The sequence below is a fragment of the Halyomorpha halys genome, unplaced genomic scaffold (genome assembly GCF_000696795.3).
Source record: "Halyomorpha halys isolate HHAL.00 unplaced genomic scaffold, Hhal_1.1 Scaffold106.1, whole genome shotgun sequence".
Lineage (NCBI taxonomy): Eukaryota > Metazoa > Arthropoda > Insecta > Hemiptera > Pentatomidae > Halyomorpha > Halyomorpha halys.
The window spans coordinates 427,374-454,845 of NW_027111449.1; the positions used below are offsets into that span (position 1 = coordinate 427,374).

General features: G+C 27.5%; 2 protein-coding genes across 6 annotated transcripts in view; one reads left to right on the forward strand and one right to left on the reverse strand.

The window, feature by feature from the left end:
- Positions 1-8,076, forward strand: part of LOC106677695 (serine/threonine-protein kinase MAK) — a 258,305-nt gene extending 250,229 nt beyond the window's left edge. For all 3 annotated transcript variants that reach the window (XM_014415770.3, XM_014415772.3, XM_014415771.3), the window contains 6 exons: positions 2,734-2,908; positions 3,435-3,610; positions 3,684-3,860; positions 6,390-6,524; positions 6,610-6,744; positions 7,793-8,076. In XM_014415770.3, the coding sequence (XP_014271256.1) occupies positions 2,734-2,908; positions 3,435-3,610; positions 3,684-3,860; positions 6,390-6,524; positions 6,610-6,744; positions 7,793-7,805 (811 nt within the window). In that variant the 3' untranslated portion in view covers positions 7,806-8,076. The remainder of the gene's footprint in view (positions 1-2,733; positions 2,909-3,434; positions 3,611-3,683; positions 3,861-6,389; positions 6,525-6,609; positions 6,745-7,792) is intronic.
- A 6,524-nt stretch (positions 8,077-14,600) lies between these two features.
- LOC106677661 (TOM1-like protein 2) overlaps positions 14,601-27,472 on the reverse strand; it is a 25,252-nt gene continuing 12,380 nt past the window's right edge. For 2 of the 3 annotated variants that reach the window (XM_067049445.1, XM_014415708.3), the window contains exons 7-13: positions 26,237-26,403; positions 25,660-25,783; positions 24,428-24,521; positions 19,177-19,224; positions 17,585-17,677; positions 15,925-16,073; positions 14,601-14,816 (exon numbers count right to left, since the gene is read on the reverse strand). In XM_067049445.1, the coding sequence (XP_066905546.1) occupies positions 15,927-16,073; positions 17,585-17,677; positions 19,177-19,224; positions 24,428-24,521; positions 25,660-25,783; positions 26,237-26,403 (673 nt within the window). In that variant the 3' untranslated portion in view covers positions 14,601-14,816; positions 15,925-15,926. The remainder of the gene's footprint in view (positions 14,817-15,924; positions 16,074-17,584; positions 17,678-19,176; positions 19,225-24,427; positions 24,522-25,659; positions 25,784-26,236; positions 26,404-27,472) is intronic. The other variant, XM_067049444.1, reaches the window with a different exon arrangement.

Genomic DNA, 27,472 nt, shown 5'->3' on the forward strand with positions numbered 1-27,472 from the left:
TAATACCTAGGACTACACTCATTTATATGACTACAATATGGAGTTGAGCTTTGGGGCTCCACTAAATCATCGAATTCCTCTCGTATCTAATCCTTGCAGTCCGAAATGCTCCTTTGTCAAATGAAATCATCCATCAGGACTTGAATGTTCCATTTGTTGCTGATTTGGCCAGAACCAGATAACAATTCTTCCATGATAAAACTTCTCAACCTCCCAAATTCATTTGTTTCTCACCTGGCTTCTCCTTCATTACCTGAAAAAAAAATGACTTCTAGAAATGTTATTGGAGTTCTATCAGTGGATAAATTTTCAATATATCTGTATCATGCCATTGGATCACTAACATTAAATTTACGAGTTGTGAATATAAATAAATAAATTTAAAAAAAAGAAATTAAGTTGAACATTTGCACTACATTGCAATTTACAGTGATAGCTAAACTAATTCACATAAAATGAGCACAATTTTTTTGTGGTCACAATCAAATGAAGCTATTCTTCATATTGCTACTGTCATTTGTTAATTAATATTACTGATGGTTAATCTGCTGAAAATCAATTTTGTATTCGACAGGTATGGATCTAAATATGGAAAGAACAAAAAAGTCTAGTCTCTAGTTTAATTGCTCATTTGTTTTTACTTACATGCACTTATTAATGGTTATTAACCATTAATCTTTCTAATGGTTCATTATTAAATGAACACTTTATCCATGGATCATATCGTTAATTGAATTGTCCCATCTGGAACATTAATTCAATATTTTATTTCATTTCTGCATCTTTATTTGATTCTTGTTTTATTACAATTAATTTAGTGGGTTAACTTAAAAATGTATCATTGTTATTTCTCTTAGTAATTTATTATGAGATGTGTTTGATTACTTTTATATTAAATTCTCTTAGTAAAATTGCAAAGATAAATAAATAAATGTATATTGTCAAGCAAGTGATAAAAATGTGCTATTTTCAACCTAAGTTGATTACTTTTATCATTAACCCAATAGTATATACTTTTTTTGCAAGCAAATTAATTGAAATAATTAAAATAGGTATAATCCCTATAAAGCCAAGTTACTTTATGCTATTTTCTGTGCCTTCAATTGTAACAAACACTGTACCACTCTATTTATGAAAACTTTTTCTCTTAAGAACTTATTAGATACAATATATATGTATCTTTTATTTGTAATTTACATTTTATTTAAGAGTTTTGTACCAAACAAATTTCATGTTTTTGGGAATATTTTTTTATAACTGAGCACATCACTTATATGAAAAAACAAAAAAAATAATAATATATTTATTGATTCGTAAACTAAAAAAGCTTCAAAATCATCACATAATTATACAATGATTGTGATAGATTGACCATTGATGGTAAAAAATGGAAACCATATTTTCTGTTTGAATGTGTGCTGACGTTTAGCTTAATATTTTTATTTGTATTCTGCTAATTCCCATGTCTTGTTTGTTTTTGCCAGGGTTAAGGCTTGAAATTGAAAAATTGATTTATAATGCTAGTGCTGCCTTAAAAAATACTTTTCTCATGTAAAAAAAAAAAATATATATATATATATATATATATATATATAACAAGCATTGTTTGAAAACAACAGTAATGAAAGATAAAAAAATAAGCTTGTTAATAAAAAAGTTAGGACTTATATTCATTATAAAAATTATATTTAATTTAAAATGACACATGTCCACAAATAGTAAGGTAAGGAAAAAATAATAACAATTACTAAGATATTTTGGCTCAATCTCAAGAAATATTTTAGATTTGCAAATGGTCATAAATTAGTGAAATGATGTGTACATTTTTAAATATTGAAATTTCCTATGTAAATGTGTTTAAAGAAAATGTTTTATTTAGGTACCATATAAAGTTTGTGGATTGTAACTATACGTTAATTGTAAACTGTTGATTGGAAATATTTTTAGTTTCTTCTCTACAACTAGAACTGGATAATGGGGCAGAGGAGCCCAAAACATTCAAATGTTAAAAGAATAATGAAGTGAAAAAGGGTGTAAATTGATTCATGAAAATAAATTCATACATATTGTTTTTTATTAAATTATAGTTGTCCAAATTTATGGTTATTTTCAATGCACTTTCTTGTATGGTCTATATTTCCAGCAAAAACACAAAAAATGTCAAGGAGCCAGTTCATTTCATTTCAAAAATAAATTAGCCAAAACAACTTACTATAACACCTCTTCTCATTCAATCAGTCTCAGTTGTACCCTGTACTTGAAATGGTTTGAGCTAACATGAATTATTTTATTTATAATTATTAATATGCATATTAATTCATTTTTTAATTTGAGATTTGTATTATTTATTAGTAAACAATTAAACAGATATATATCTGTACTACTAGTAAATAATTGGTTATCTAAGCCTATGACAAAGATTATAGTTTTTTTTTTCTAACTTCTGCAATTTATTTTTGAATTTCTAAAATTTACTATTACAGATTTAATCTAATTTTCAAAAATTAAAAAAAAAAATAGCTACCCTGAAAGTTACAATTTTTGTCTTGACTAGTTATTCATGAGAACTATCAATACATAATTTTGAACTTAAACACATTATTACTATCTATAGTACAATATTTGATGATGCTCAAATCTCAGATCATTTCTTTTTATATCTATTTCATTTTACCTCCTTCCTACATGTCTTCACACTTTCATATTAATATTCATCTTCTCTTATGTCAATAGGTGGTACAGAGCTCCTGAAGTCCTCCTCCACTCGACAACATATTCCTGTCCCATCGATATCTGGGCAGTCGGTTGTATCATGGCTGAGCTGTACACTTTCCGCCCTCTTTTTCCTGGCAATTCAGAGATTGACCAGATCTTCAAAATATGTTCAGTCCTTGGTACACCAGATAAGGTAATATACTTGATTAGTTTAAGTATAATTCTTTCATATTGGGTTGTCTCCAATTTTGGATTTTTTTTTTTTTTTAGTTTTTAATGAATTGTTCTTTTTGTATTACTAATCAATGTATTACTATCTACAGATGCAACTTCTTCACCTTTAAATCACATTCAATAATTTGAATAATTATTATTTTTTAAATTTTATTATGTCACATCTGTTCTTATATCTGTTCCTGAGTTTATTTTCAGTATTATCAGCTTATATTAAATGAAGTTCATCTTCTACATTACTTATTTCACAATTTTGTTTTTAATTATCACCTTTTATCTTTACTTTACTAGGGCTTACAGTATTTTAAATGTATTGTTAACACAGTAAAGATAAATATATATAAAAGTGATACACATATTTATCTTTACAAAATATTAGTATCACAGCAGCAGCCATAGACGATTTAAAGTTCATATTTCATTTATTACTTTATTAGCATCAATGGAGTGTAAAGTGTTAGATGTTATTTTTAATGATTTTTTAGAGAGAGTGGTATGAAGGACATCAGCTTGCTGCTAACATGAATTTTAAGTTTCCTCAATTTAAAAGAACACCTCTTTCGACGTTAATTACTAATGCATCGCAAGATGGTATAACTCTTATGGAAGCTATGCTTCATTGGAACCCTTCAAAAAGACCAACCGCTCAGCATTGCCTAAGGTAAATTTTTTTTTTTTTTAGATTTGATCAACTGCCCTGTGTTTTTCATTCAAAGAATTTATTCTTATTTCAGACAGCCTTACTTCCAAGTTGGCCAAAGGCTGAGCGGAGTAATTCTAGATGATAGATTATCATCGTTGGAAAGGTTATCATCTAGGAATCATTTCCATCAAAACCTTTCAGCAAGACCTGTAGCGTATGTTCCTCCACAAGCAGCTCTTGCTGAGAGAGATTTTAGCGAGCTTTTGGGGTAAAAAGACATGATTTCCATTTTAAATATATATTTGTTATTTGTTTGATTTTGTGATTTTTATTACAAATAAAACTTTTTTTGTTTTTGTTTTATGTGTAATTAATATTGCAGAGTGTAATAGACATTGATGAAATTAATGTCTTAAAGCTATACAGACGTAATATTTATTTCTCCCAAATTGCAATGTGCTTAGTAAAATTATAAATTTTTCAAATATCATATAATATTTCAATTTATTCTTTGTTTTGTTGCCTTTATCGTTTCAGTTATTAGCAGACGTATTATTTAAATTCTTGAATTTTTTTTTTTTTTTAATTTTGTTTAATATTTTTAAAATATACAAGCTAAATTGATTATTAATTTTATTATAATTTTTTTTTCTCTGCATGAAGCAGAATGTTTGCTCATTCATAACTCAATATAGTTAGTTACTTTTAATTGTTACAAAGAATTAATAATTGATACTATTACTAATAATTGTAATTATACAACAATTTTACTTATGACTAATAATACTGGTAGTTAGTTAAAAGGAATTAATAAAAATCTTTCACTACTTAAACCAAGTTAAACGTTCATCACACCAGAATTTTTAACCCGGCACTGGTTGAAACCTTTTGTGAGGCACTGTTGGTTGCGGGTGAGCATTGTGCTTACATTTTTTATTGGCAATTGTAATTATATGTAATTTATATATGTCCGATTACGGATTGATAAGTATGCTGTGTATGTAGCAACCTGATGTATTTGGGCAGTATAGATGAATAAAGTATTTCTCTCTCTCTCTCTCTCTCTACTGTACTCAAGTACTAAAGGGGATGCACCAAATAATAAGGCCAAAAATGGTTTAGGATAGTCTAATTACTAGATAAAAATTTATATTCTGAACAGGAATAAACAAAAGAGAGTTTTACATAAATCATAGAATTGATGCCATTAAAAAAAAAAAAAATAGTATTTTTAACAATTAAAGAAATGAATGTTACCATTAAAATAGTTAACATTATAACAAAAAAATGTTTTAAAAAAACTGTCTTTATCATTCCGCCATGAGCTATATGCTCATATCCCTGGTTTTTGGTACTCATAAATACAAAGAAAGCCAATATTTTTACTCAGAAATTATATCCCTTTTTTATAGATCAAGAAAACACAAATAGAAAAAATAGTAATATGAAAAAAATTAGAATATTTTCTCCAAGCATGTGCAAAATGCTCATGCTCCAACCAATACCGGGTTAAATAAATAAATAAAGTATAAGTGTAAATTATTATAATTTATTATCATTATTATTATAGTATAAATAAATAAAATAATTAATACAATTTTAATGATATAAAAATATAACATTTATCTTCAGTGATGTTTTAAATGATTTGATCTATGACTATTATTATTATTTGACATTAACTTTCGAAAAAATACCAATAGTGATTAATATACTTCAAATGAGAAGGATTGACATAAAATCATTTATAGGTTTTGATAATTTTTATTTGATTTCAACAAAATTGGGTTTTAATCTATGCTATACTAAATTAATGGTTTAGTTACATTCTACTTAAGTAAAAGGGAATAAACCTAAAGCATCTTATGCAAAATTGTTTCTTTTGATCAGTAAAAAAGCTCTAAATTGTTTGGTTACCTTTTCACCCAAATATTTCAAAAAAATCTGTTTCTATTCTGCTCCTTAACTTCAACTCTCAGCATAGAAATAATTTTAGGATCGGAATATAGAGAGACCTTGAAATTGATATGAAATATAGTGCTGTTTCAGTTAGTAGTAATTTTTTTACAATTGTAGAAAAATTATATTTGTCTAAAAATTACAAGTTTTTTTTTCCCCAAAATTACTATACTCAAAGAAAATTCATTGGGTAGTATAGTATACTGCATATTATTAATCAAATTTTGAATATATTTCTACAGTTTTCGGTTCTAATATTCTAAAGCACACTGCAATAGGTAGGATAAAATAACATTTGCCTTTAACACTGTCCATGAAGTACTTTATTATAAGAGCTGGGATGTTACATGTGTTTCTGCTGTGCTTTAAATTTATGATTTGACATTTATTGATGACAAAGTAAATCAAATCATTACCATATGTTATATAATATATTTTTCATACCCTTCAAATTTTTCTGTGCTTCAATTATTTGCCTATTTGGCCCATATGTACAATGAATGAAATATGTATCATGAATATTTATAAATCAGGATTTGGTTCCAAGGATTACATTAGCATTATTAAGATTACATTAACATGATAATCCTCATGGAAGCTCAGCCTTAAAACTTAAATCTAAAACAAAATTTTAATAAATTCAGAACAAATGTTGAAGGTAATTTATGAAAGGAATGTCTGCTCATAGTAATAGAATACTTTATTTATTTGTTATGTTACTTTTGAAATATATAAACACAAAAAATTATCTCTATATTCAAATTATATTTAAATTTGATTCACTTTTTTTTTCTGCTGATAAATTAAGTTATAATGTTTTTTTTTTGTTTAATTATAGGCCAAAAATTGTATCTGATTTGAAAGAAAACCATGGATGGTTTGAAGAAAATCAAAAAAAGAGAGTCAGTGCAAAGCAGCATTACTTAGCAACCTCTCGATATATTGTTGGGCAATCGACCAACTTAGTTAATAGGTCACTTAAAATCCTATAAATACTATTATTTTTAAAAATGAGTTTAATGAGTATATATTAACAGTTTTTTAAATATATATTTCAGTGAGCAGAATCAAAAAAAACCTCTTTCAACTAGACAAGATTTTTACCCTAGTGCTAAACTTTATGCATCGGCTAACAGCTTGAACATGTCAGGAAGGTCATCGAGACTGCATGGTCGTACTGACTGGGCTGCAAAGTAGGTTAATTTGGAAGTTATATCAGATGTTTTTTGTTTTTTTTTAATCCAGCTTTGAATCATCTTTCCTCCTTGTAAAGTTAAGGTAACATGAAGATTACATTAGAAATAGAGACTAGATTCTCATTTAATTATTTACTTTAATTTAATAAGCCTAGTAAGCTCTTTTAAGCAATTAAATACAATTTGACCCCTTTATCTTTTGGTATTTGGAGATAAATGCATTTACTGTAATTTTTTGTTAGAAAAGAATTACAATAAATTTTTTTTGTTTTAATTAAAATAAATTTGAATTTAAGAGTAATTTCCTGGGGAGGAATTATTAGAAATAATTGTTATTAGACTATAATTGAGAAAAAATAAATATGATCTGAGGATAACATCTTTAAAAATTATTTACTTTAATTTACTCTTGTGTTTTCAGACCATGTTTAGTTCATATGTATCATTTATTTTATTTTTAATACTAGTTTGTTTTAAATACCTAAGTTTATTTCATGCTCATACTGGTTTTTAAAAACTGGGAAAATCTTTGTTTCTAATATATATATATATAAACATATTTTTGATAATAGAAGGACATTTTAAAAGAGACATTTTTTTCTCTATCATCTTATTTTAAAAAATAAAATAAATAATCATTTATTTATTATATTATTAAAAGTTTAGAATTTTTTTAATTTAATTTATCTTGTGCTTTTAGAGCTTATATAATTATACATTAATATTAAATTTTAAAAATAATTGGATATTATTAAATAATATAAAGCTTCTTTTTAAGTTCAACTAAGTATTTACTCTCCTATAAATACTTACTGAAATTTTAAACAGGCTTCATACTATTTCAATATAAGTTTTGTAGTATTTTAAAGCTGATTTTGGTCAAATACTGAATTTTGGAGGTGTATTACTTTTCTTATGAGGTTACAATATCTTATAGTACCTGTGTAATCTAAACGAGTCAAATGTTAAGTGATAGGTTATTGGTAGAAAATGGGTTAAAACTTGATGGTATGGTATTTCTAATCTCAGGTTCGATTTGTTTCAGGTACCTCAAATGATGAAAACCACACAAAATAATCAGGGATTTGTGTATATACAGTATTGGTTGAGGAGAAAGTGTTTTTAATGATTTTTAATTCTAATAACTTTTTGTAACTAAAAAAAATCTACCTGTGATAAATATTAGTAATTTTTTTGTGTAAAAGTGTGACTGTATTACAAATGAAAGTATTTTGAAACTTCAGATAAAAAATATCAAAGTGTAAGGTAATTTGTAACATAAAGCTGTATCATACTGAAGAATATTTCTTTAATAAAGCTGAATTTTTCCACCTAATAACATTTATGTTATATAATATCTATTATACCTTCATATTTGTATTACTGCCTCTGTGCCCTACAGTTTATGATCTCTTAATGTGAACCATAATAGTCATTGGTTTTATTTTCTGATATTTTTCCAAAGGGATCAGTTTTAGAACGGGACCGACAGCCTCATAGTGAGTCACTGCTAACAGATAAGTGTTTATTTTTTATTTGATCAAATAAGTAGCAGCCCAATGTAGAACAACAAAATTAATTTTAGGAATGACTAAGCTAACACTGATTTACTCTTATGTGACTATTACCAATCACCAAGTAAGTGAATACTACTGTGGAATTTAGTGAGGGTTTTATAAATAAAGACAACAAGAGTGTGTTTTCACGGATGGATGCCACAGCAGATTGTTCTAGCCCCAAGGGACGCGAAGCTATCCCATGCCAGAGCCTTGTCGCCATCTACCGTTTTATTTTACAAACAAAATAATAAAACCTATTTTATACTAAAAATACAGGAAGGGTTAGTAAGGGCAAGGATGTGATAAAGGGTTTCACTCCTCTCCCTCTGAAATTTTAGGACCTATTTCAAACTGTGAAAATTGGTAAAACATTTCACTCAAAAAATTACTGAAATTTAAAATCATTACCAATGCCCCTAAGGTATAGTAGGATTTTAAAGACATACTTTTGTGTTTAATATTAAAAAAAAAAATATTGTTAGTAAGTGTCAACCCACTCAACAGGTAACTGAAAAGTTCAAATCCCTTGTTGGGGGAGTTAAAATATTTCATACTTGATATGCGCTTGTAGGAAATCTTTTGGTTATTTCATAATTATTTAGCTGAAAATAACCTTCTAATTTAAATGTCGTTTAATTTAATATAACAATTCAGGTTTTAATTTTGATCTATAAATCATTTTTTAGAAGAGATATTTCACCTAAATAATTTTGAAACAGTATTGAAATGAAAATTCCTTTTTTTTTTTTTTTTTTAATTTTTACTTTGAATTTCTGTGCTTTATGGGATATTTTCTTACCTCCTCTCTACAAATAATATTTATTACTGTTTAAAGGTTTAAAATTTTACAATATTAAATGCTTTTAAAATGAAAATTCATGTATATTTCAAGTTGTATTACACAACTTTTCTATTACATTGGTAAAATTAAAAATTACACAAACTAATTTAGCAATGAAAAAATAAAACTATTAAAAAAATAATAGTAGGAAGATGGTTGGCAGTCAAAAATAGCAAGATAAAAAAGCTATTTATTAGTAACTGACATTGCGCCCCACTTTGCTGGGCTTCATGAGGGCTGAGTCCAGAAAGAAGAGTGGATGGATTGTCAGCCTGCCAAAATGCTTAGCCCACCCCTCTGAGGCCTTCAGAAGAAAAATTCCAAGATCAACATTCTGTCTATAGTACTAGGAGAGAAGGAGTTTCATAAATTTAATAGTTTGAATAACTAGCAAAAGGCAGCAGCATCTAAACAATTTTTTTTAGTTTCAATTACTAATGATTGATACCAGCATCGTGAGTTATTGGGCCTTTGGGCTATCGACATACACTTTGGTCAAGTAATAAATGTTTGCCGCATTTTTAGATGACCTAAAGTAAACATTTACCATTTAGGTTATAAATACGCAACATTTTTCTGATGCAGTTCATATATCTTTTAATTCTAACTCATAAATGTCGATATTTGATGTTTATGACCGACATTACTCCCGTGAGTTATGTAAAGTACTCCTTGTACTTTTACAGGCTGTTTAACTCTACTGTCTGTGAACTATCGTACACTTTCTGTCATTGTGCCAAAAGTGTTGGCCACTACCATGGTGTAACTGTTTGATAGTTACAGTCATATGTATAACCTTGACAGTGAACTGTCACAACATATCAAATTTTAAGATGATTGGTGGGAAAACATTGTTCCTTTATATTTTCCCAAGAATTTAAATTGTATCAATCCCAGACCCCAAAAATGAATTCGCCCTAGTTTCCTAAAACAAATCCATCACAGACCCAAAAAATAAATTTGCTCAAGAACCTAAAATTATTTCAGGCCTAGGCCTTAAAAATAACCATTTCAAAATGTAGCCTAAAAATAATCCACTGAGGGCACAAAACACCAATCCACCACTAATACCAAAAATATATTCATCTGAGACTTTAAAATTAAGGAATTATTTTGTCATAATATTATTGAAATAATAATATAATTTAAATGATTATTTTACCATCAAATTTCTTTCCTAATTCTCTTATTCACTTTGAAATCATATTTTCACAACTAAAATGCTCATCATTATTTATAACATGTTCTTCTGATGCATACAACTTTTAATCCTTTACTAATATAATTTCCTATTAACTCTCTTAATCTAAATGGTTTTCAATTTATCATAACCAAACTAATTCACAACACCAGTAAAATCGGAATGAAATCTGTCTATTATATAAAATTTCAATTTCAACAAGTTCTTATGATGCATATGTCTTCATAAAAGCATTAAAAGCCTAACTCTCTTAATCCATGTAAATGGTTAATTTTTCATAAAAAACCTAATTTACAACTCACTACTTGAGTCACAATTAAATTCATAATTATTTGAAGTTTTTAATTTATCTTACATGACACACCCATAAAAGGGTGAAACTACTTTTCATAGTTTAAGTCAAACAATAATATATTTTAAATAAGAATATTTAATCGTTATTTTACTATTTTATATTATAGGCCAGCACCATCCAGACAGCCAGTTCTGAAGTTAGCAGGAAAATTTTCATTTTGTATTAGGATATTAGGAACACAAAGGAGCTTAACAGTCCGTCTGACGTTACGGTTATGTTGGAACACAACTACTTGATAGTTTTGTTCCAACACAAATCTTAACTCTGATACGATCAATTGAGCTCCTGCGTGTTCCTAATATCCTAATACAAAATAAAAATTTTCCTGCTAGACTTCAGAACTGGCTGTCTGGATGGTGCTGGCCTCTTGCGGTGGTTAATGAAACTACTACTCCTATCTTTCTTGATTTGTGCTGCTATCTTTAAACAGGTAGTCGAACTATTATTAAAAATATTTTCAATCTATATTTGGTCTTCAGAAGCAGCTGTTTGGATGGTGCTGGACTCTTACGGTTTAAATCGTAACTATTATTTTTTACGTTTCTTGATTTGTGCTGCTATCTTTAAGCAGTTAGTTGAACTATTATTTTAACATTCTAAATTGTCATTTTATATTGTTTTTTTAGTTTTATTGACCGGAATTAAAACGATGTATAATTTTTCAATCATATTTATTCATATGCGTTTTAAATTAGTCAGAATTTATTATGCTTGATTGATTGTTTATTCCTTCATGCTTTTATTAACTCAATAAACTTGAGATAAAATATAAAATAGTAAAATAACGATTAAATATTCTTATTTAAAATATATTATTGTTTGACTTAAACTATGAAAAGTAGTTTCACCCTTTTATGGGTGTGTCATGTAAGATAAATTAAACTATTATTTTTTACGTACTTGATTTGTGCTGCTATCTTTAAGCAGTTAGTTGAACTATTATTTTAACATTCTAAATTGTCATTTTATATTGTTTTTTCAGTTTTATTGACCGGAATTACAAAATGAAAATTTTCCTGCTATTCTTATTCTATATTCTTATTTAAAATGTATTATTGTTTGACTTAAAACTATGAACAGTAATTTCACCTTTTTATGAGTGTGTCATGTAAGATAAGTTAGAAACTTCAAATAATTATGAATTTAATTGTGATTCAAGTAGTGAGTTGTAAATTAAGTTTGTTATGAAAAATTAACCACTTACATGGATTAAGAGAGTTAAGCTTCTAACGCTTTTATGAAGACATATACATCATAAGAACTTGTTAAAATTTCATTTAATAGACACATTTGATTCCGATTTTAATCCTATGTTGTGAATTAGTTTGGTAATGATAAATTGAAAACCATTTAGATTAAGAGAGTTAAGAGGAAATTAATTTCTTAACTAATTGAATTTCTTTGGAAACTTCAGGACACTACTATTTCCCAATGTTATAAAGATTTGAAATGGATACGACCAACTTTACGATGAGATGTTATTGAAATAATTGAAAAACTCATTTTCTTTTTATATTCTAGAAATTATTTTTATTTTTAAAAAACACTTTTTAATCTGAATTGTTTGAAACCCAGTCTCATTCCCCATATAAAGCACAAGGAGAACCACCATTAATAATTTCAGCTTCATAGGCATTGTCGTTTTTGAAATACAGTGATCAATAAGTCGGAGTGATTATAGTTTGTGGTTACTCAAACACAAATTTTCTCTTTTTTTTTTAGATGTTAGAAATATATTTTTTTAAATCACTTGTGAGTCCAAATTATTTGAAACCGAGCCTTTTTGTGTATCTAACACATGACAGCATAAATGGAAACGCTATTAATTTCATAGACATTGTCCGTATTAGAGAAATCCAGTGACCATAAAATCAGTGTGTTATAGACACATTCAGCTTGGTTTCATCAAATAGATAGCTCAAAATAAAAAGCAGTTCAATATATATATATGTATATATATAATAAATAATTTTTCATTTTCGAGATAGGAAAATTAGGAAACATTTACAGATAAACTTTGTTTAGATATTAACACCAATATATATTTATTTAATCATCTGCACAACAGGCTTTCAAAAATATAACAATTTAAACAAAATATACAACAACCGTATTACAATTATATATAAATCATTATGGATATCAGGAGGTGATCCTTCTTTACAGAAAATCAAAAATTCATAAAATAATTCACAAACTAGTGATGACACTTTTAAGACATTTTAAGGTGTCACCGATAAATATAACTTTATTATGTGTAATAACCAAAAAATTATTTTTATTTATGCATATACATATAATACACATATTATATGTGGCTTATTTTGTGTTTAATTAACTAATGCCATGTGCTCTGATATCTTAATTTTTTTTTTTTGTTTAACACCTCTTCATAGATAGTAACAAAATCTTGAAAATTTTAAATATTCCTCTACAATACTCTTTTAATTCAATTCTTTCACTTGTCCCAGACAAATAATATTCAACCAAAGTAAAACAAAAACAAACCTTTTTCATCACTAAGAAATTGAAAATAGTGAATGACTGGATGAATCCTCAGCACTGAATTTTTAACTTATAGCAATCCAATACTAGAAACTATAAAATTGAATGTAAAACAAAAAAAAAGTCTAGACATGTCAAAAGTGATTAAAAAAAAAAGGGATTACATTCGTTAGTTTTACATATATTATCGGTACATACTAATATGTACAAATTAAAAATATGTTCCTGAAAAAATGAATTTATATATTTCTATATAAATTGCCGACTTAAATATAAATGAGACCTCAGGCAATAAGTTTTAATAATTTTGAGAGGAAGTATTTAAAAATTCAACCAGCTTAATATTACCTCAACACAGAAGATAATTTTAAACAAAATATAAACAACAGACTCTCAATAATTTGCTGTTATTTTCAAATAAATTTACATATACATTGTACACTGATGGTTAGACATAAAATAATATAATATAATTTTTTAAAAATAAGTTTAGCATATAATTAATCATTACAATGTAAACATATTTGTGATTTGCAAGAATTTATGTCAACAAGACACATATATGTACTTTTATTTAACCAAGATAAATTACTACACACTGTAGTATTAAATTATCTAACAAATGCTATGACTAGAGTTGGTTATTTATGAAAGAAAAAACCTCACAAAATTAACAAGACTGATGATATGAGAAATCAATTTCATACATAAATAATTATTACATAATACATATATATGTATATATTTTTTACCATTTTTAAAAATTTGCACAATTGCACCAGCAATCAATTATCGAGAGTCTACAATTAGATACACAACTCAAGAGTTCAGATAAAACAGTGATATAATATCGGTTCGTCCCACTCGCAACGAGCAGTACAATAAAACATACATAATATTCTACTAAACACTTTGGTCACATATAATATTATAAACATTTACCTTTTACAATGATATACATTTAATGGAATCCATAAAAGATAAATTAGTTCTTATTATATAAGCAGTTAATAGCATCTAAAGTTGCATTTTACTTCTAATAACGGTTTTCATGCATTGAAAAATATGAAGGCTAAAAATTATTAAAATTTTATGGCTAGGCTCTTGAGGTTAACCTTATCTGTAACATCTCTCCATAATAAGTCAAAAATACACTTCACAAAGTCTATACTAGCGATCAGTCCATTAAATATAATATAATAAATATCTAGTTATAGGAAAAAGAAAAATACTTAAGAAAAAATATTATTTTTGTTTAGTTTTTTTATAAAAATGGTGATTTACAATATTCTCTTTTCAGAGATTCCTAAGTAGTGTAAAAATTCATTCATTTCTTTGATATCACTCATTATAATTAGTTAATGTATATTAAAAAACCAAAAAACGATCACATCAACTATTATAAAATACCATTTCATGTATTATTTAAAGAGTTTTCAGAAAACTAAATCAAACAAGAAAACATTTCCTGTTTCGACAACAGAAAGACAATAATTAGTAAATAAGACAATCATTTGGCCACCAAACCATTTCAAGGAGTTATAAGTACTGTTTGCAGGCCTCCCATCCAACTAGAACTGTAGATTATATTTGAATCCAATACCTCAACTGCAATAGAACAGAACAAAAAACAAATTAATTTAGTAATCTTATAAAACAATTAGAAGTAAATTAAACCAACTCGAAGGGTCCTTTTAAAAATTATAAAACTGGGCAGGAAAACTTCATATGATTCAAAATTAAAAAGGCAGAATTTTGTATGGAAACAGAGAAACAAAACAGCCATTCTTTCTTTTATACTACTTATTTACAAATACCCTATTCATTTATTTCCTAACAATATAAATAGAGAATATATTCAATTAGCTAACCCATGAAAAAATTTTGTACAAACCTTAACTTTGTTAAAGGTCTATTAAAAGAGTTTAATATTTCAGGGGTTCAGCATAACCTTATTTATTTAAATTTCATATTTAATTTGAGGGTGGACATATAGCATTTCAAAGTCAAATATAACCTTTTCCGTGTCAATTGTAACTTTTTATGAAAATGTGAAATATAATAGTAACATAGAATGTGCATATTCCATCACAAGTTTTATAAACAAAATTTAAAAAAAAAAAATGTAATTTTTCTAAAAGAGAAAAACCTTTCATTGTATTTTTTCTAAAGTTAGTGAAAATCTACTTAGCACTACTGTGAAGTAAGCCATCAATATATGAATATATTTAACAAATTTGATTAATTTACTTTATCATTATTATTATTGTAATATAATAATTATAAAATTATATTAATTTAAAATATAAAAATTATAATAATTTTTTGTATCTTAATTATTACTATTATATCAGCTGTTATTATCTACTATAGAAAATAATGTTATTAGAGATTCATTGTAAGTATGCATTAGAAAACATCATCATTGTTGTGGATTATCTTTAAAAAAATATATAAATAAAAAGGAGGGAGATTGATTGTCGCCTTCTGTTCAACCTTAACCTTTGAACAGCACTGATGAAGCCCTGCAAAGTGGGACGAAATGTCGGAAAATAAATAGTTGTAAACTATTTTTGTTTCTCTTTTGACCGCAACGCTGACTAGCTTCTTATATATAAAAAGGAGGGAGGAAGATTTTTTTTTAATCTATTAAAAAAATAATAATACAAATTAGTAAGTAGTTCAGATACATTAATAAAATATGACTAAGACTTACTCCTAAAGTGAAAATAATGAAGAATCTTGTGGGTCTTTGCCTTTCTGCCTATTACTAGCACTGGGTAACCTCTCAGCGGCAGCTGCCCTTTCTGACAGGAACTTATCGAAATCGGCATCTCTCGAGCTCGTATTTCCTCCAGCATTTCTCTACGTTAAGAAAAAATAATTATTTAATTTTAAAACATCCGTTGGCACAAATATATAAAAATGGTATAAATTTTTAGTTCCATTTGAAATTGGTTTAAAATAGCTCTTAGACTTGTACAAATTATGTTGAATCTCTTTTCTCCCATGGGGCTTGGTAAGGGATAGATTCATAATTAAGTTTTTACAATAATTAAATATTCACATTTATCTCAATAAATAAAAAAAGAAGTAAAATATCTATAAAGTTCTATGGATTTTCTGAAATTTATAATATTCTATTATAGAGTTCAAAAAAATAAATAAACTACAAAAGAATTTGTAGGGTAGAGGCAAATAAATAATAAACAATTGTGATTATTTTAAACTGTTAACCTCGAACAACAATTAAAAAGATGTATATTAATGTGTTGAAAAAATTACAAGACCAATCCATTAAGACACCTCAATAGCTTCAGTGAGAAAAATTTGAAATTACTCCAAAACTTAGCATTAGTACAATTAATTCTAGGTGAAATGAAATTTTATTCTGGGACACATAATCCCCTAAGAATAACAGTTGAAAGTTATGACACCATAAATATAATAATATAAAAATAAAAACAAAAATTTTGAAGTTTCAGACATGATATTTATAAATACTCAAAACATAAAGTAAACAATAAAATTGTTGAAAATTCATAATTGAAATAAATTTTAAAAAACAACATATATATTATACAACATGTTTTATTGTTACAGCTTTGAGGAAGATTGATAGTTGAGGAGTAGAAGAAATAGTTTATGCCAAAAGGCGGTTAATGAAGGGGTTTTACGGAAGGATGTGAGTAGAGAATTCCAGAATGAGGTACCATAAAGGATTTTTTTTAGAATTTTGATTTCTCTATATTCATATACTAATGTTTCTCATTTAGTTAAGTCCATCTATTTCTTTTTTAAATATAGTCATTTAGTCAACTTAATTCAAATTTACAGCATAACATTAAACAGACATTTGTTTAAAATGTCATTCACTAGTGATAATCCACCATAAACAATACAAACAATCAAAGCAGGGAAAAATGAGGGAGGAAACTAGAAGCTGGCCGGCTTTGGGGATCATGGAGTCTTTGAAACTGGTTAAGGATAGTAATGGATTTTAGGATAATATAGGAAATATGGTCATTCCAGGAGATGTGCTGATCAAAAATCATTCAAAGGTTTATTGCTGAGGTGTGGAAGTGAATAGGTTGTCGATTGAGGTAGAGTAGAGGATGGTAGGGATGGGAATTAAGAATAAACTTGAAACAGATGAGGATGCTATCTATATCTTCTTGCAGCTTGCAGATTGCCTGAGCATTTAGGGGGTAAATAATAAATCATTAATTAATGGGTTCCTGTTAATAGCTAAGCCAATGTTACCTTCTATACCTTTATCTGGAGTTAATGCATTTTTAAATAATATTCAGGGGTAAGAATAATTGCATCTGCCATTATAAAATAAGTACCAATATGTAACATAAAGAATCTCTTACTTGATCAGGAGGCGGAATCTTCTCAGCAGCCATTGCTCTTTCAGCAAGAAACCTTTCAAATTCAGAACTGGTAAGGACACTCTTCTCTCCAGCCTATAATGGATAAATAATAAATCATTAATTAGTGGGTTCCTGTTAAAAGATAAACCAAATATAAGGCAATTTAATATAACTATAAATATAATAAGGCATAAATATAAGGCGATATTGGATTGTTATATTAAATAAGCCAAAATTAATCAAAAGCAGAAAACTTTCAAGAATTCAAAAAGTCAAGACAGACAAAAAACCTGTCCCAACAGCTTTATTTTCATGTTTGGGCAACTCGAGTAATGAAACTAATAGAAATTGAAAATAGGAAATGTACTTGAAGCACGCTATAGCTTTGCAGCAATGTGTGGACAAGAGATCTAACATGTATCACCATGTTATACAAAGCCAATGTTACAAATCATCACACTTACAGGCTGAGATATTATGATATCAATGTCTTCATAACTCAGCAGACCATTATAAAAAAAAATATTATCTAGAAGGCCATTCATATGAAATCAGACCACATCGAGTAAACTGGAAACTATAAAAACAGCAGTGAAGCCCAAGGCACATCACAGCAACCACAGGGAAGAGTAGCGAGTTGTTAACTCATTTTAGAAGACTACACACTCATTTATAATAAATAAAAAACTAAAAATACTTTTTAAAAAAGTATACCAAGTATACTTACAGCTAATAACATTTTTCCAGAGTGTCCTTACTACACTTAACCCTGGTGCATTGTAAGTGCGAGGTTAATTTGCAGTAGGTTTTCATCAATATTTTATCTAAACATAATAGATCCTTCTTCTTCTTCTTCTTCTTTTTTTTTTAATAGTTTTATTTATTTATTTTTATTTTAATGAACCAGTATAAATAAAAATTATTTTTTTCATAAGAAAATTTTAATGGTTCATTTTTGCATAATAAAGTTCAAAGTAAACTGCCCCTATATAGATAAACCTAGAACTCTGTTATAATATAAGAATTTATATAGTTTAGATTTCTTAAATTATATGGAGCCAGAGCACTTGGAGGGGGAGAGGAGGTGAAGGCTTTCATTGCTCAAGGACATGCGGCTGGTGCCTTTATTTATTAACCTTAAACGGTTAATACTTAAAAAGAGCAGAACTCATAACCAATATTCCAAAAAGTTCTTAACTCGCAAAACTACTATCAAATAGGTAGTTCTACTACTGTACAATTTTGTGCCTTGAAACATCATGTTTATGCAACAAAAAAAGTTTAGGAAACCCTAAATATAGTTGTATTCACAAGAAAAACTGTGATATAGCTTGCTGTCTAATGTCAATACATTTCCAATAATAAACTCTAATGTTAACAATATAAGTACTTCTACTTGGAAGGGACAAGGTTAATATTATTAGTATTTCCTTCTTTACTACAGAGTATTTTTGGTTATGAAATTTAATAATCATAATACATGACCTTACTTGTTAAAAAACATAAACATGGTTCAAAATATGTGGGTAATTATGTTTTAATAGTCATATAATAAATTTACAATGTACGAAATATTACTATATTCAACTCACCCCTTCCAGCCAAGCAGCCATCTCGTCAAAGTCACTCTCCTTATGCATCTGTAATAAACAGGACAAATATAAAAGGATATGAGAAAAGACTGTAAAAATTATTACAAGCACTAACTTGAATCCCATAATGTAAAATATTATTATGATTTAAACTGTATAAAACTGAAACGTAATGACTCTTAACAGTAACAGGTGATTTTGAAGTAGTTTTCAGTTGAATTAACTAGATCTAGCTGTGTGCATATTCATGACATGAAAGTGGATCATATTCAAGTTCTGATTAAAAAAATTGTTGATTCAACACAGGAACTTTTTAAGTTCAGCTTTAATAATGTAAATAATGAACTGTTGTGAATTGAAGGCATTTAGAATCAATAAATGATAGATAATTTCCATAGAAAAAAAATGTTACACCATGACTGATAGTACTGCAAATAAAAAAATAATGTTTTCAATCCACTTTTAATTTATGTGCCAGATAAATATAATTATAAATTAAATTGAAAATTTTTAATGATAAAAGCTGAAAAAAAATAATTAAAGAAATTGAAATATTCATCTCCATAAATTTATCAAATTTCCTAAAAAGAAAATCCAGATATATTCATTTTAATTTATTTTTTTTAATAGCAGCATTTATTTTTTTTTAAACATCTAACAAAAATGATTTATAAAAATTGTCAATTAATAAATTGGCTCTTTCTAATTAAAAATCAAATTGAGCTATATTTTTAAAAGAAAAATCCTCCAAGGAAAAAAATTATAATTTTTATAAATCCATTCCTGAGGATAATTATTATTATAATCATTTCACAATTTTTATTACCAGAGATATGTTAAGCTATGAACCTATGAAGCTATGAATTTGTCAATAGAAAATACTTATCTATTAGAACATTCCCTTTTATCCTATTGAAGGAGAAGAATATATAGGAAATATTGAAAAGAATCTGTGGCATCATCAACGAAGACAATACCTGGTGAAGAAGAAAAATTTTGGAAATTCATGACCCCTCTACTCTAAAGGGACAAAAATCGAAAGGTATGTGAAGGTAAGAAGACTGAGATGGGCAAGACACGACAGTGAAATCCTGAATAAACTGAAGTGAAATCCTGAAGTGAACAGTGAAATCCTGCTATGAAGGTCCTTTATTGGGCAAGAAGAATGGGGAGACCCAAGCACAGATGACTTGGAAGTGCCCACACAGATGCATCTAAATTACTAAATAAAATAAATTGGATGGCTGCTACACAGAATAGGCAGAACCTTTCAGGGAAGCCTCTGATTAATAGATGGGTCGCCATTTATATATGTATTAAAAAAAAATTGCTTCATGTACCTAAATGCAAATATCATAACATTTCATGCTCTTCAGTATATACAATTCATGCTCAACTTTTCATGTCTTCAGGTCTATAAAAGATGCTTATTGAGATGAACTGTTTCAAATAATAACTGAACTTAAAAAAAAAAATAAAATAAAATGAAACCAATATTTATAATAATACATTTAAAAATAAATTAAAGGTTAATTTGGATGCTAGAACTAAACTGTTAAAAGGAAGGTTCTCATTGTTTATGATTCAGACACTACAGCATATTTTAATTATTGTGTTACCAAGAATAGAATATCAAAGGATGGTATCAGATTATTTTCAATCTATTTAATTGTAAATTTCAACTATCATTTTTAGAAGAGAGGTATGATGAGGTGGGAGGTCACAGGCTCGCTTAAGCTGTCACCAGAAATATATGTTTTTAGTTCATCAGGATTAACATTGTTAGTCACTTTTCATAAACTCAATTGTGCTATACAAGAAAATGAGTTTTGTTATATAATGAAATGTTATCATGTTACTGGAGGAATCTGATGATGAGCTGATTTAAAATGATAGTGTATTATCGCTCGGCTAAAAAGTATTATATTACACAAAATGTCTTAACTGTTGTCTAGAGATGAGTCATAAAAAATAACATAAAATAATCAATTTCAAGTTCCCAACATATACTTAAAAATAAATTATTAAAATTAATTATAGAAACTTAGTACATATCACTTCCTATTATTAATTAAAAATATGATGCATACCAAAAAGGGTTTAATTTTAGGTGGTAAAATACACGTGCTTGTATATACTCACGATATGATATTATTGGGTGAGGAGGAAATTATAAAACTAAATACAAATCCATTGATAAAATCTAGTAAGGAATTAGGTCTTGAAATAAATACAGATAAAACAAAATATATGGTTAGCAGTAGAAACAGCAGCGATTGTGTAGAAATACAATTGAACTGGTAGAGAGGATTAAGTAATTATCATCTACGGTAACTAGAAAAAACCAAATTGATAAGAAAATAAAAGTGAGGTTAAAGGCTGGAAATGCTTGTCATTTTACAATTTTGAAATTACTTAGTTCATGCCTTCTGTCCAGAAACGTAAAAGCTAGAATTTACAAAATTATTATCCTTACTACAATTCTTTACGGATTTGAAATGTGGCCTCCTACACTAAGAGAAGAACAGTGCCTTGAGGTTTTCAAAAATAAATTATTGCCTAAAATATTCAGAAAGGATGAGTTAACCAGAGAATTTAGAAGGCCACACAATGCCAAATTGAGGTAACAGCACCTGGTAAACATAATTCATGTTATAGCATTGTGGCAAATAAGATGGGTATATAACGTCGTAGAGCTTAGCAACGAATGGATCTGTGAAATGTTAAGAAACACTGAACCGATGGGTAAATGTACAAAGGGTAGACCGAGGTATAGGTGGGAGAATTGCGCCAAGACTATTCTGGTAGATTTGGTTTTGGATGGGAATCACTGAACGAATGTATATAGACAGTGATTGGTGGTATGAGCATCAACATCAACATTAAGGTTGATAAAGCCTTTGTGATTATTATTTATTATTATTGTATAACATGTAATATATATAGTTCAAAGGTTTTTATTTCCTATTTTACAAATTATTACTCTTTCCACTATCCTTCGATGATAATTAAGTTTAGAAAAAATAGCATAAATTACAGTCCTGCAAACCAAATTATGGAGAAATATACCCTCACTTCTTTAACTTCTTATCATTATTATTACATTGAGCAATGGAAATTCCTTTCTCAGCTCGATCTATGTGAAGTTTTTTTTTTCTTTAGCTACACCTCTGTTCTTCAAAACATCTCTTAGGAATCATATACTTCATATGAAGCATATTGATTCATAGGAAATAAATATAGTAATGTCTTCAGATTTAATTATTTCTTGTTTTTCTGCAGTCTGTAAGCAAGAGCTTCAAATTCAGAAAGTGCTCAGCCTTTTCTTCATCCTCAAGGTACATACAGATGACAGGTTGGATCTTTTTGATTCTTCTTGAGACAATATTTTAGTGAAGATTTGTTTGTTAGGGGAGGCCTAATTTTATGGTAAAATTTTCCCTTTTCCTTCAGAGGTATGCACCGATAAGTTGTTATCTTCAATAATGTAAAATTTAAAAACTAAGTACTTTATGTGGTTTCATTGTTTTCTTATGAAGAACTGCATCAATTTTCGTTTAATACTCATGATTAAAACAAACTATTTTTCACATGTTTACTCTTCCTCCCGTGTGTACATTTTGTAACATGTTTCCCAGAAATAAAAGCTTAATTTTTTTCCCAAGGTCAGATTCAATAAGAGAAAAATTTAATAAAAATAAAAAATTTGGTAACATTCATATTTGAAATAAGACGCTAATAATACCAGAAAGAAATTGTTTTAACAATTTGAACTTAAAACTTTAAATTAAATTTAAATAAAATTAGTAAGGTCATTATCAATTATGTTATGAAACAGGAATATAAAAATAATTTTTAAAAAAATATTTACAAAACTCAGTTGAAAATTAGTGAATTTTACCAAAAAAAAAATATTAAAAATTGTTTCAATTCATGAACAACACAAATTTTTGTAGGACAAAACTTGAAAGGAAACTTAAGATATAAGTTGTTATGCAAGATTTAAATTTGTATTAAAATAAAAGTATGGAGTTTTGGCTTATTTTTTTCAACATTCAAACAAAGTAATAAAATTAGATTAAACTTTTAATAAATACAAATTATTTAATAATTGTATTGATGTAATTTTATCCTTTTAATAAAGTATGCTGAAGATTACAGTTACTTTTAAACTAAAACTATGGGTACCCATGCAACTTTCCTTCAGGCTATAATTTATTAACACTTATAAAATGAAAAACACAGCTAGCTGTCCATCATGCAAAGTAACAGACTCTAGCCAAGCATTTACCAACCTAAAATAATTTGATTCCTACCGACTTTAGTATATTTTATAATTAGTTAAATTATTTGAACTATATAAAAGCTCATTTATTCAAAAACAAATGTGAAAAATATAAAAATAAAAAATATCCTACAGGAAAAAAAGTGATTTTGAAAGACATATTCATAAATTGTAACACAAATACTAACAGGTAATGATAAATTTAACTTAGCAATATCACTTAGGACCAACAGAAAGAATATTAAAATGTTATTGAAACCATTTTATTTTTTATAACCATGAGCACTTTGTTATTGAAAGTCTGAAATAATTCAAAACTTTACTTGATAGATATCCTAATCAGCATATTTAATCTAATGCTTATAAGTAAATAAACCCATTTTAGTGAAATGATTAGCCAATAAATCAACATTATCAAATATTGCTAGAGAACTTGGGGTGGTCAAAATAAAAAAATATATATATAAAATTATATTTTATAAATCCATTAGTAAATAATTTAAAATTTTCATTTCCCTCTTTGTTTATTCTATATCTAAACTAAACCCATCAACAACTTATAAGGGAGAACTCAAATTAAGCGCGAAAAATATCAAAGAGGGAAAACAATCATGGTTGATTAATAACGTAAAATAATAAAAAACAAAATGCATGGAGATAATTTATTAAGCATGACGTCCAGCCCATCTCTAGAAAATTGACAATTGAAGGGACATTTCATTTCTGTTAGCTGTTAATTAAACGAAACAAAAGCATGCAAAGCATGAGCAACTGCTTTCTAAAGTCCTTGTACAGCTTACCATTAGAACTTCCTGCGGACATCACAGGGCATCATCACCCAATAAAAACAATACATAAAATAAATAAGTATAATTATATAAATGATAAATTGATATTAATACATACAGAATTTAAAAATGATAAATAAAATTAATATAAAAGGATGAAAAGATAAATAAGAATTACCGAAGGTGTCCCCTGAGCAGCACGGGCCTCAGCTGCGGCAGCAAGGCTTCCACTGATCTGGTCAGGTTTCCGATTCGATTCGTATGAGCTGCCACTACAAATGTCCAGATAATATTAAGGCATTTGACATGCCAACTTAGATTATATAAAAGATAAAACTAGACAAAAAAATGAAATTAAGAAAGGAAAAATATTTACCTGAATTAATCATTTTAGATTGTAAATTAAAAATTATTATATTTTAAAAATTGTCACAAGTGTTAACAAGAGGAAAAAATAAGTATTGATAGCATAACGTCAAATACGATGGACATGCAAAGTTTGCATAACAAAAAATTACTAATACAAATAGAATCATAAATTAATTAGAAAAACAAATTAGTAATGAAAAGGTAATAAGCAGTTATTAAAAAGATAAGTGCATACATAGTGGCACATAGTACATAAATACATAGTGGTATAAATAAAATGATAAATGTCCTAAGGCTGATCTAATGGATTTAGGTTAGGACAAGAGTCATTGGACAAATGTGTGTAGAAAGACATTGATGGAAACATCAAACCTTTGGGCTTGATAGGGCTATTATTATTACTATTGTTATTTACAAGTAATGATATTTTTTATGATAACTTTTGTGACTTGTCATTGTGCAAATTATTGTTTTCGATTAAATCCTCCCACAAAATAAATTTACTTCTAAAAAAAATATTGTATATTGATAATTCAATAAACAATTATATTTTCTGAAGTTGTATTTTTAATTAAAACACAAATGAGGTACATTTCATCAAACATTAATACATTATGAACCAAGATGTTTTTAACAAATAAAATTATATATCCAAAAGTTAGGTAGTTTATTTCATAATTTAAGTTTTCTCCATTCAAATAGGTGTTAAAATCAACATTTCCTACAAAAATTTAACTTATCTACACATGATGCCCCTATAATATTTTTCCATAATTGGATATATCAACTTTCGATAGAATGCTCCTGAAATGTAACATATATTCTAATTTCAATTTGTTCTTTTCTTCTATAGAGCTGATGCACAAAACCTAAATAGATTTAATAGTTCTTGCCAGGTAAAAATTCAGGAACATATCACTAAATAATCATATAAACTCAGTAAAAATATTAACATCACGATATCTTTAAAAAAATTATAAGTAATATCATAAATAAGAATGTTTTATCATGAATAATAGGCCTGATTAGCATGAATGTTACCTGTCTTTGGATGACTCAAGCTTCCTTGATTGAGCAAAGGTGTCAAATTCATCTTCTTTATCAGCTTTATGTGAGCCAGATTGAGCCGATACAGTGTTTAAGTTAGCAAGTTGTCCCCCCAGACCTAAAAACCATCAATAATTACTTGCACAATAGTGAAAATACATTAATTAATTATTATCTTATAGGCATTAACAGGGAGAATTTTGATAAATCTGTTCTGCCCGTCTTAAGTTAAAAATAAAAAAACATCATTTAATTATATTTTAGTCTGTATATAATTTTTATAAATAACACAAAGCTCTAGGAAATATATCCATATCTAGGGGATATATTTAAGAGAATATATAATATATATTATATATATCTAGGGGAAAGGTTGCCCAAAACCTTTTTTTTCCATCATGTGTTTAACTTAGACTTTACTATTCGTAAGCAAAGCAAAGACCAAGATAAATATATTAGTAATGCTGAAATATAGTGTGTACAGTTCAATTAAAACCTGTTTTATGCCAAAACCTTTAAATAAAAATCATAAGTTTTTTGCTTGTTTTTAAATTTTCAGAAGTAACCTTACTGTCACTGCATTGACTTTTTTCACCTAAATTAGACATCTGTGAAGTGACCTCTGGAAGAGGCCCTGATGCTTCCTCATTCAAATCAATCAGAGACTCTTGACCATTCTGTTCTCTAGAGGTGTGCCCTTCTTTAGAAGCCTCACGATTCTTCTCATACCTGCTGTATCTAAAACAATACAAAACCTTTCTTTTCACATCGTTAATGAAAATGATAAGAACAAATATAATAGCCTACCATCATAGAACTGAAATATGAAAATCAAAATGTTATAATTTTTTAATCAAGTTCACACTGGAACTGATCAATTATTACATTAATAACTGATTATTAAACATTAAATCAATTCAACAGAATCACAATCTATTTCATATACTCAAGAAAACCATTTTACAACGAATATGTATTTTTTTTTCTTTTTGGTTCCCAGTACAGACCAAGATCTTTCTTTAGCCATGCACAATGGTCTTCAGGATTAATTTGGTATTATCATACTCCCAGACTCACTCAGGTTCAAGTATAGTGACAAATCAGTCTAGATGTCCAGATCAACTCATTATGGTTCCTCAGGGTCAGTGTTAGTTTGTTGAGAAAATCATCAAAAGATTCTATGAAATTGGTTAGTTTTGTTATACCTAAATTTAAATACATTCGTAAAAGAGATATTAATTAAGTTTAAGTGTTATTATTAGTAAATTGTCTGTTTCTAATTGCCTCAAAACCCATCCTGAGATAAGAGTATTTATTATATATAATTAAAAATAAAAATTCTCATATTTATTTAATATTAAAGCTTCTCATTTGAACCTAAGTCATACCTAAGATATGAGAATTAAGTTAAAACTATATAAAATTCCATTAATTTTATTTTAATAATTTATATGTTAGCTGACAAAAGGCCATGAGGTGATTAAATTGATTAGCTGATCAAACATGTATATATAGAGGTTCTGAACTCAATAAAAGCCAGTCTTCCACCAGCGGAACGGCCCCTCCCTGTCCCAATAATCCACTGGCATAAGCCAACTATGTTTACAACCTTCAATGGACCCTTCACCTAACCTTATAATGCCAAAAGGCAATCCAAGGTATCCTTCATACCCAGCTGTACTTATAGCATGCCTCACTATATGAACGTATCAATTACTAATTTAAATCTTTTTCAGTAGGATAAGAAAAAAAAAATAAAAGTTAGTCTTGTTTACGCATTTAGAGAGTATTCTTCCAACAACCTTTT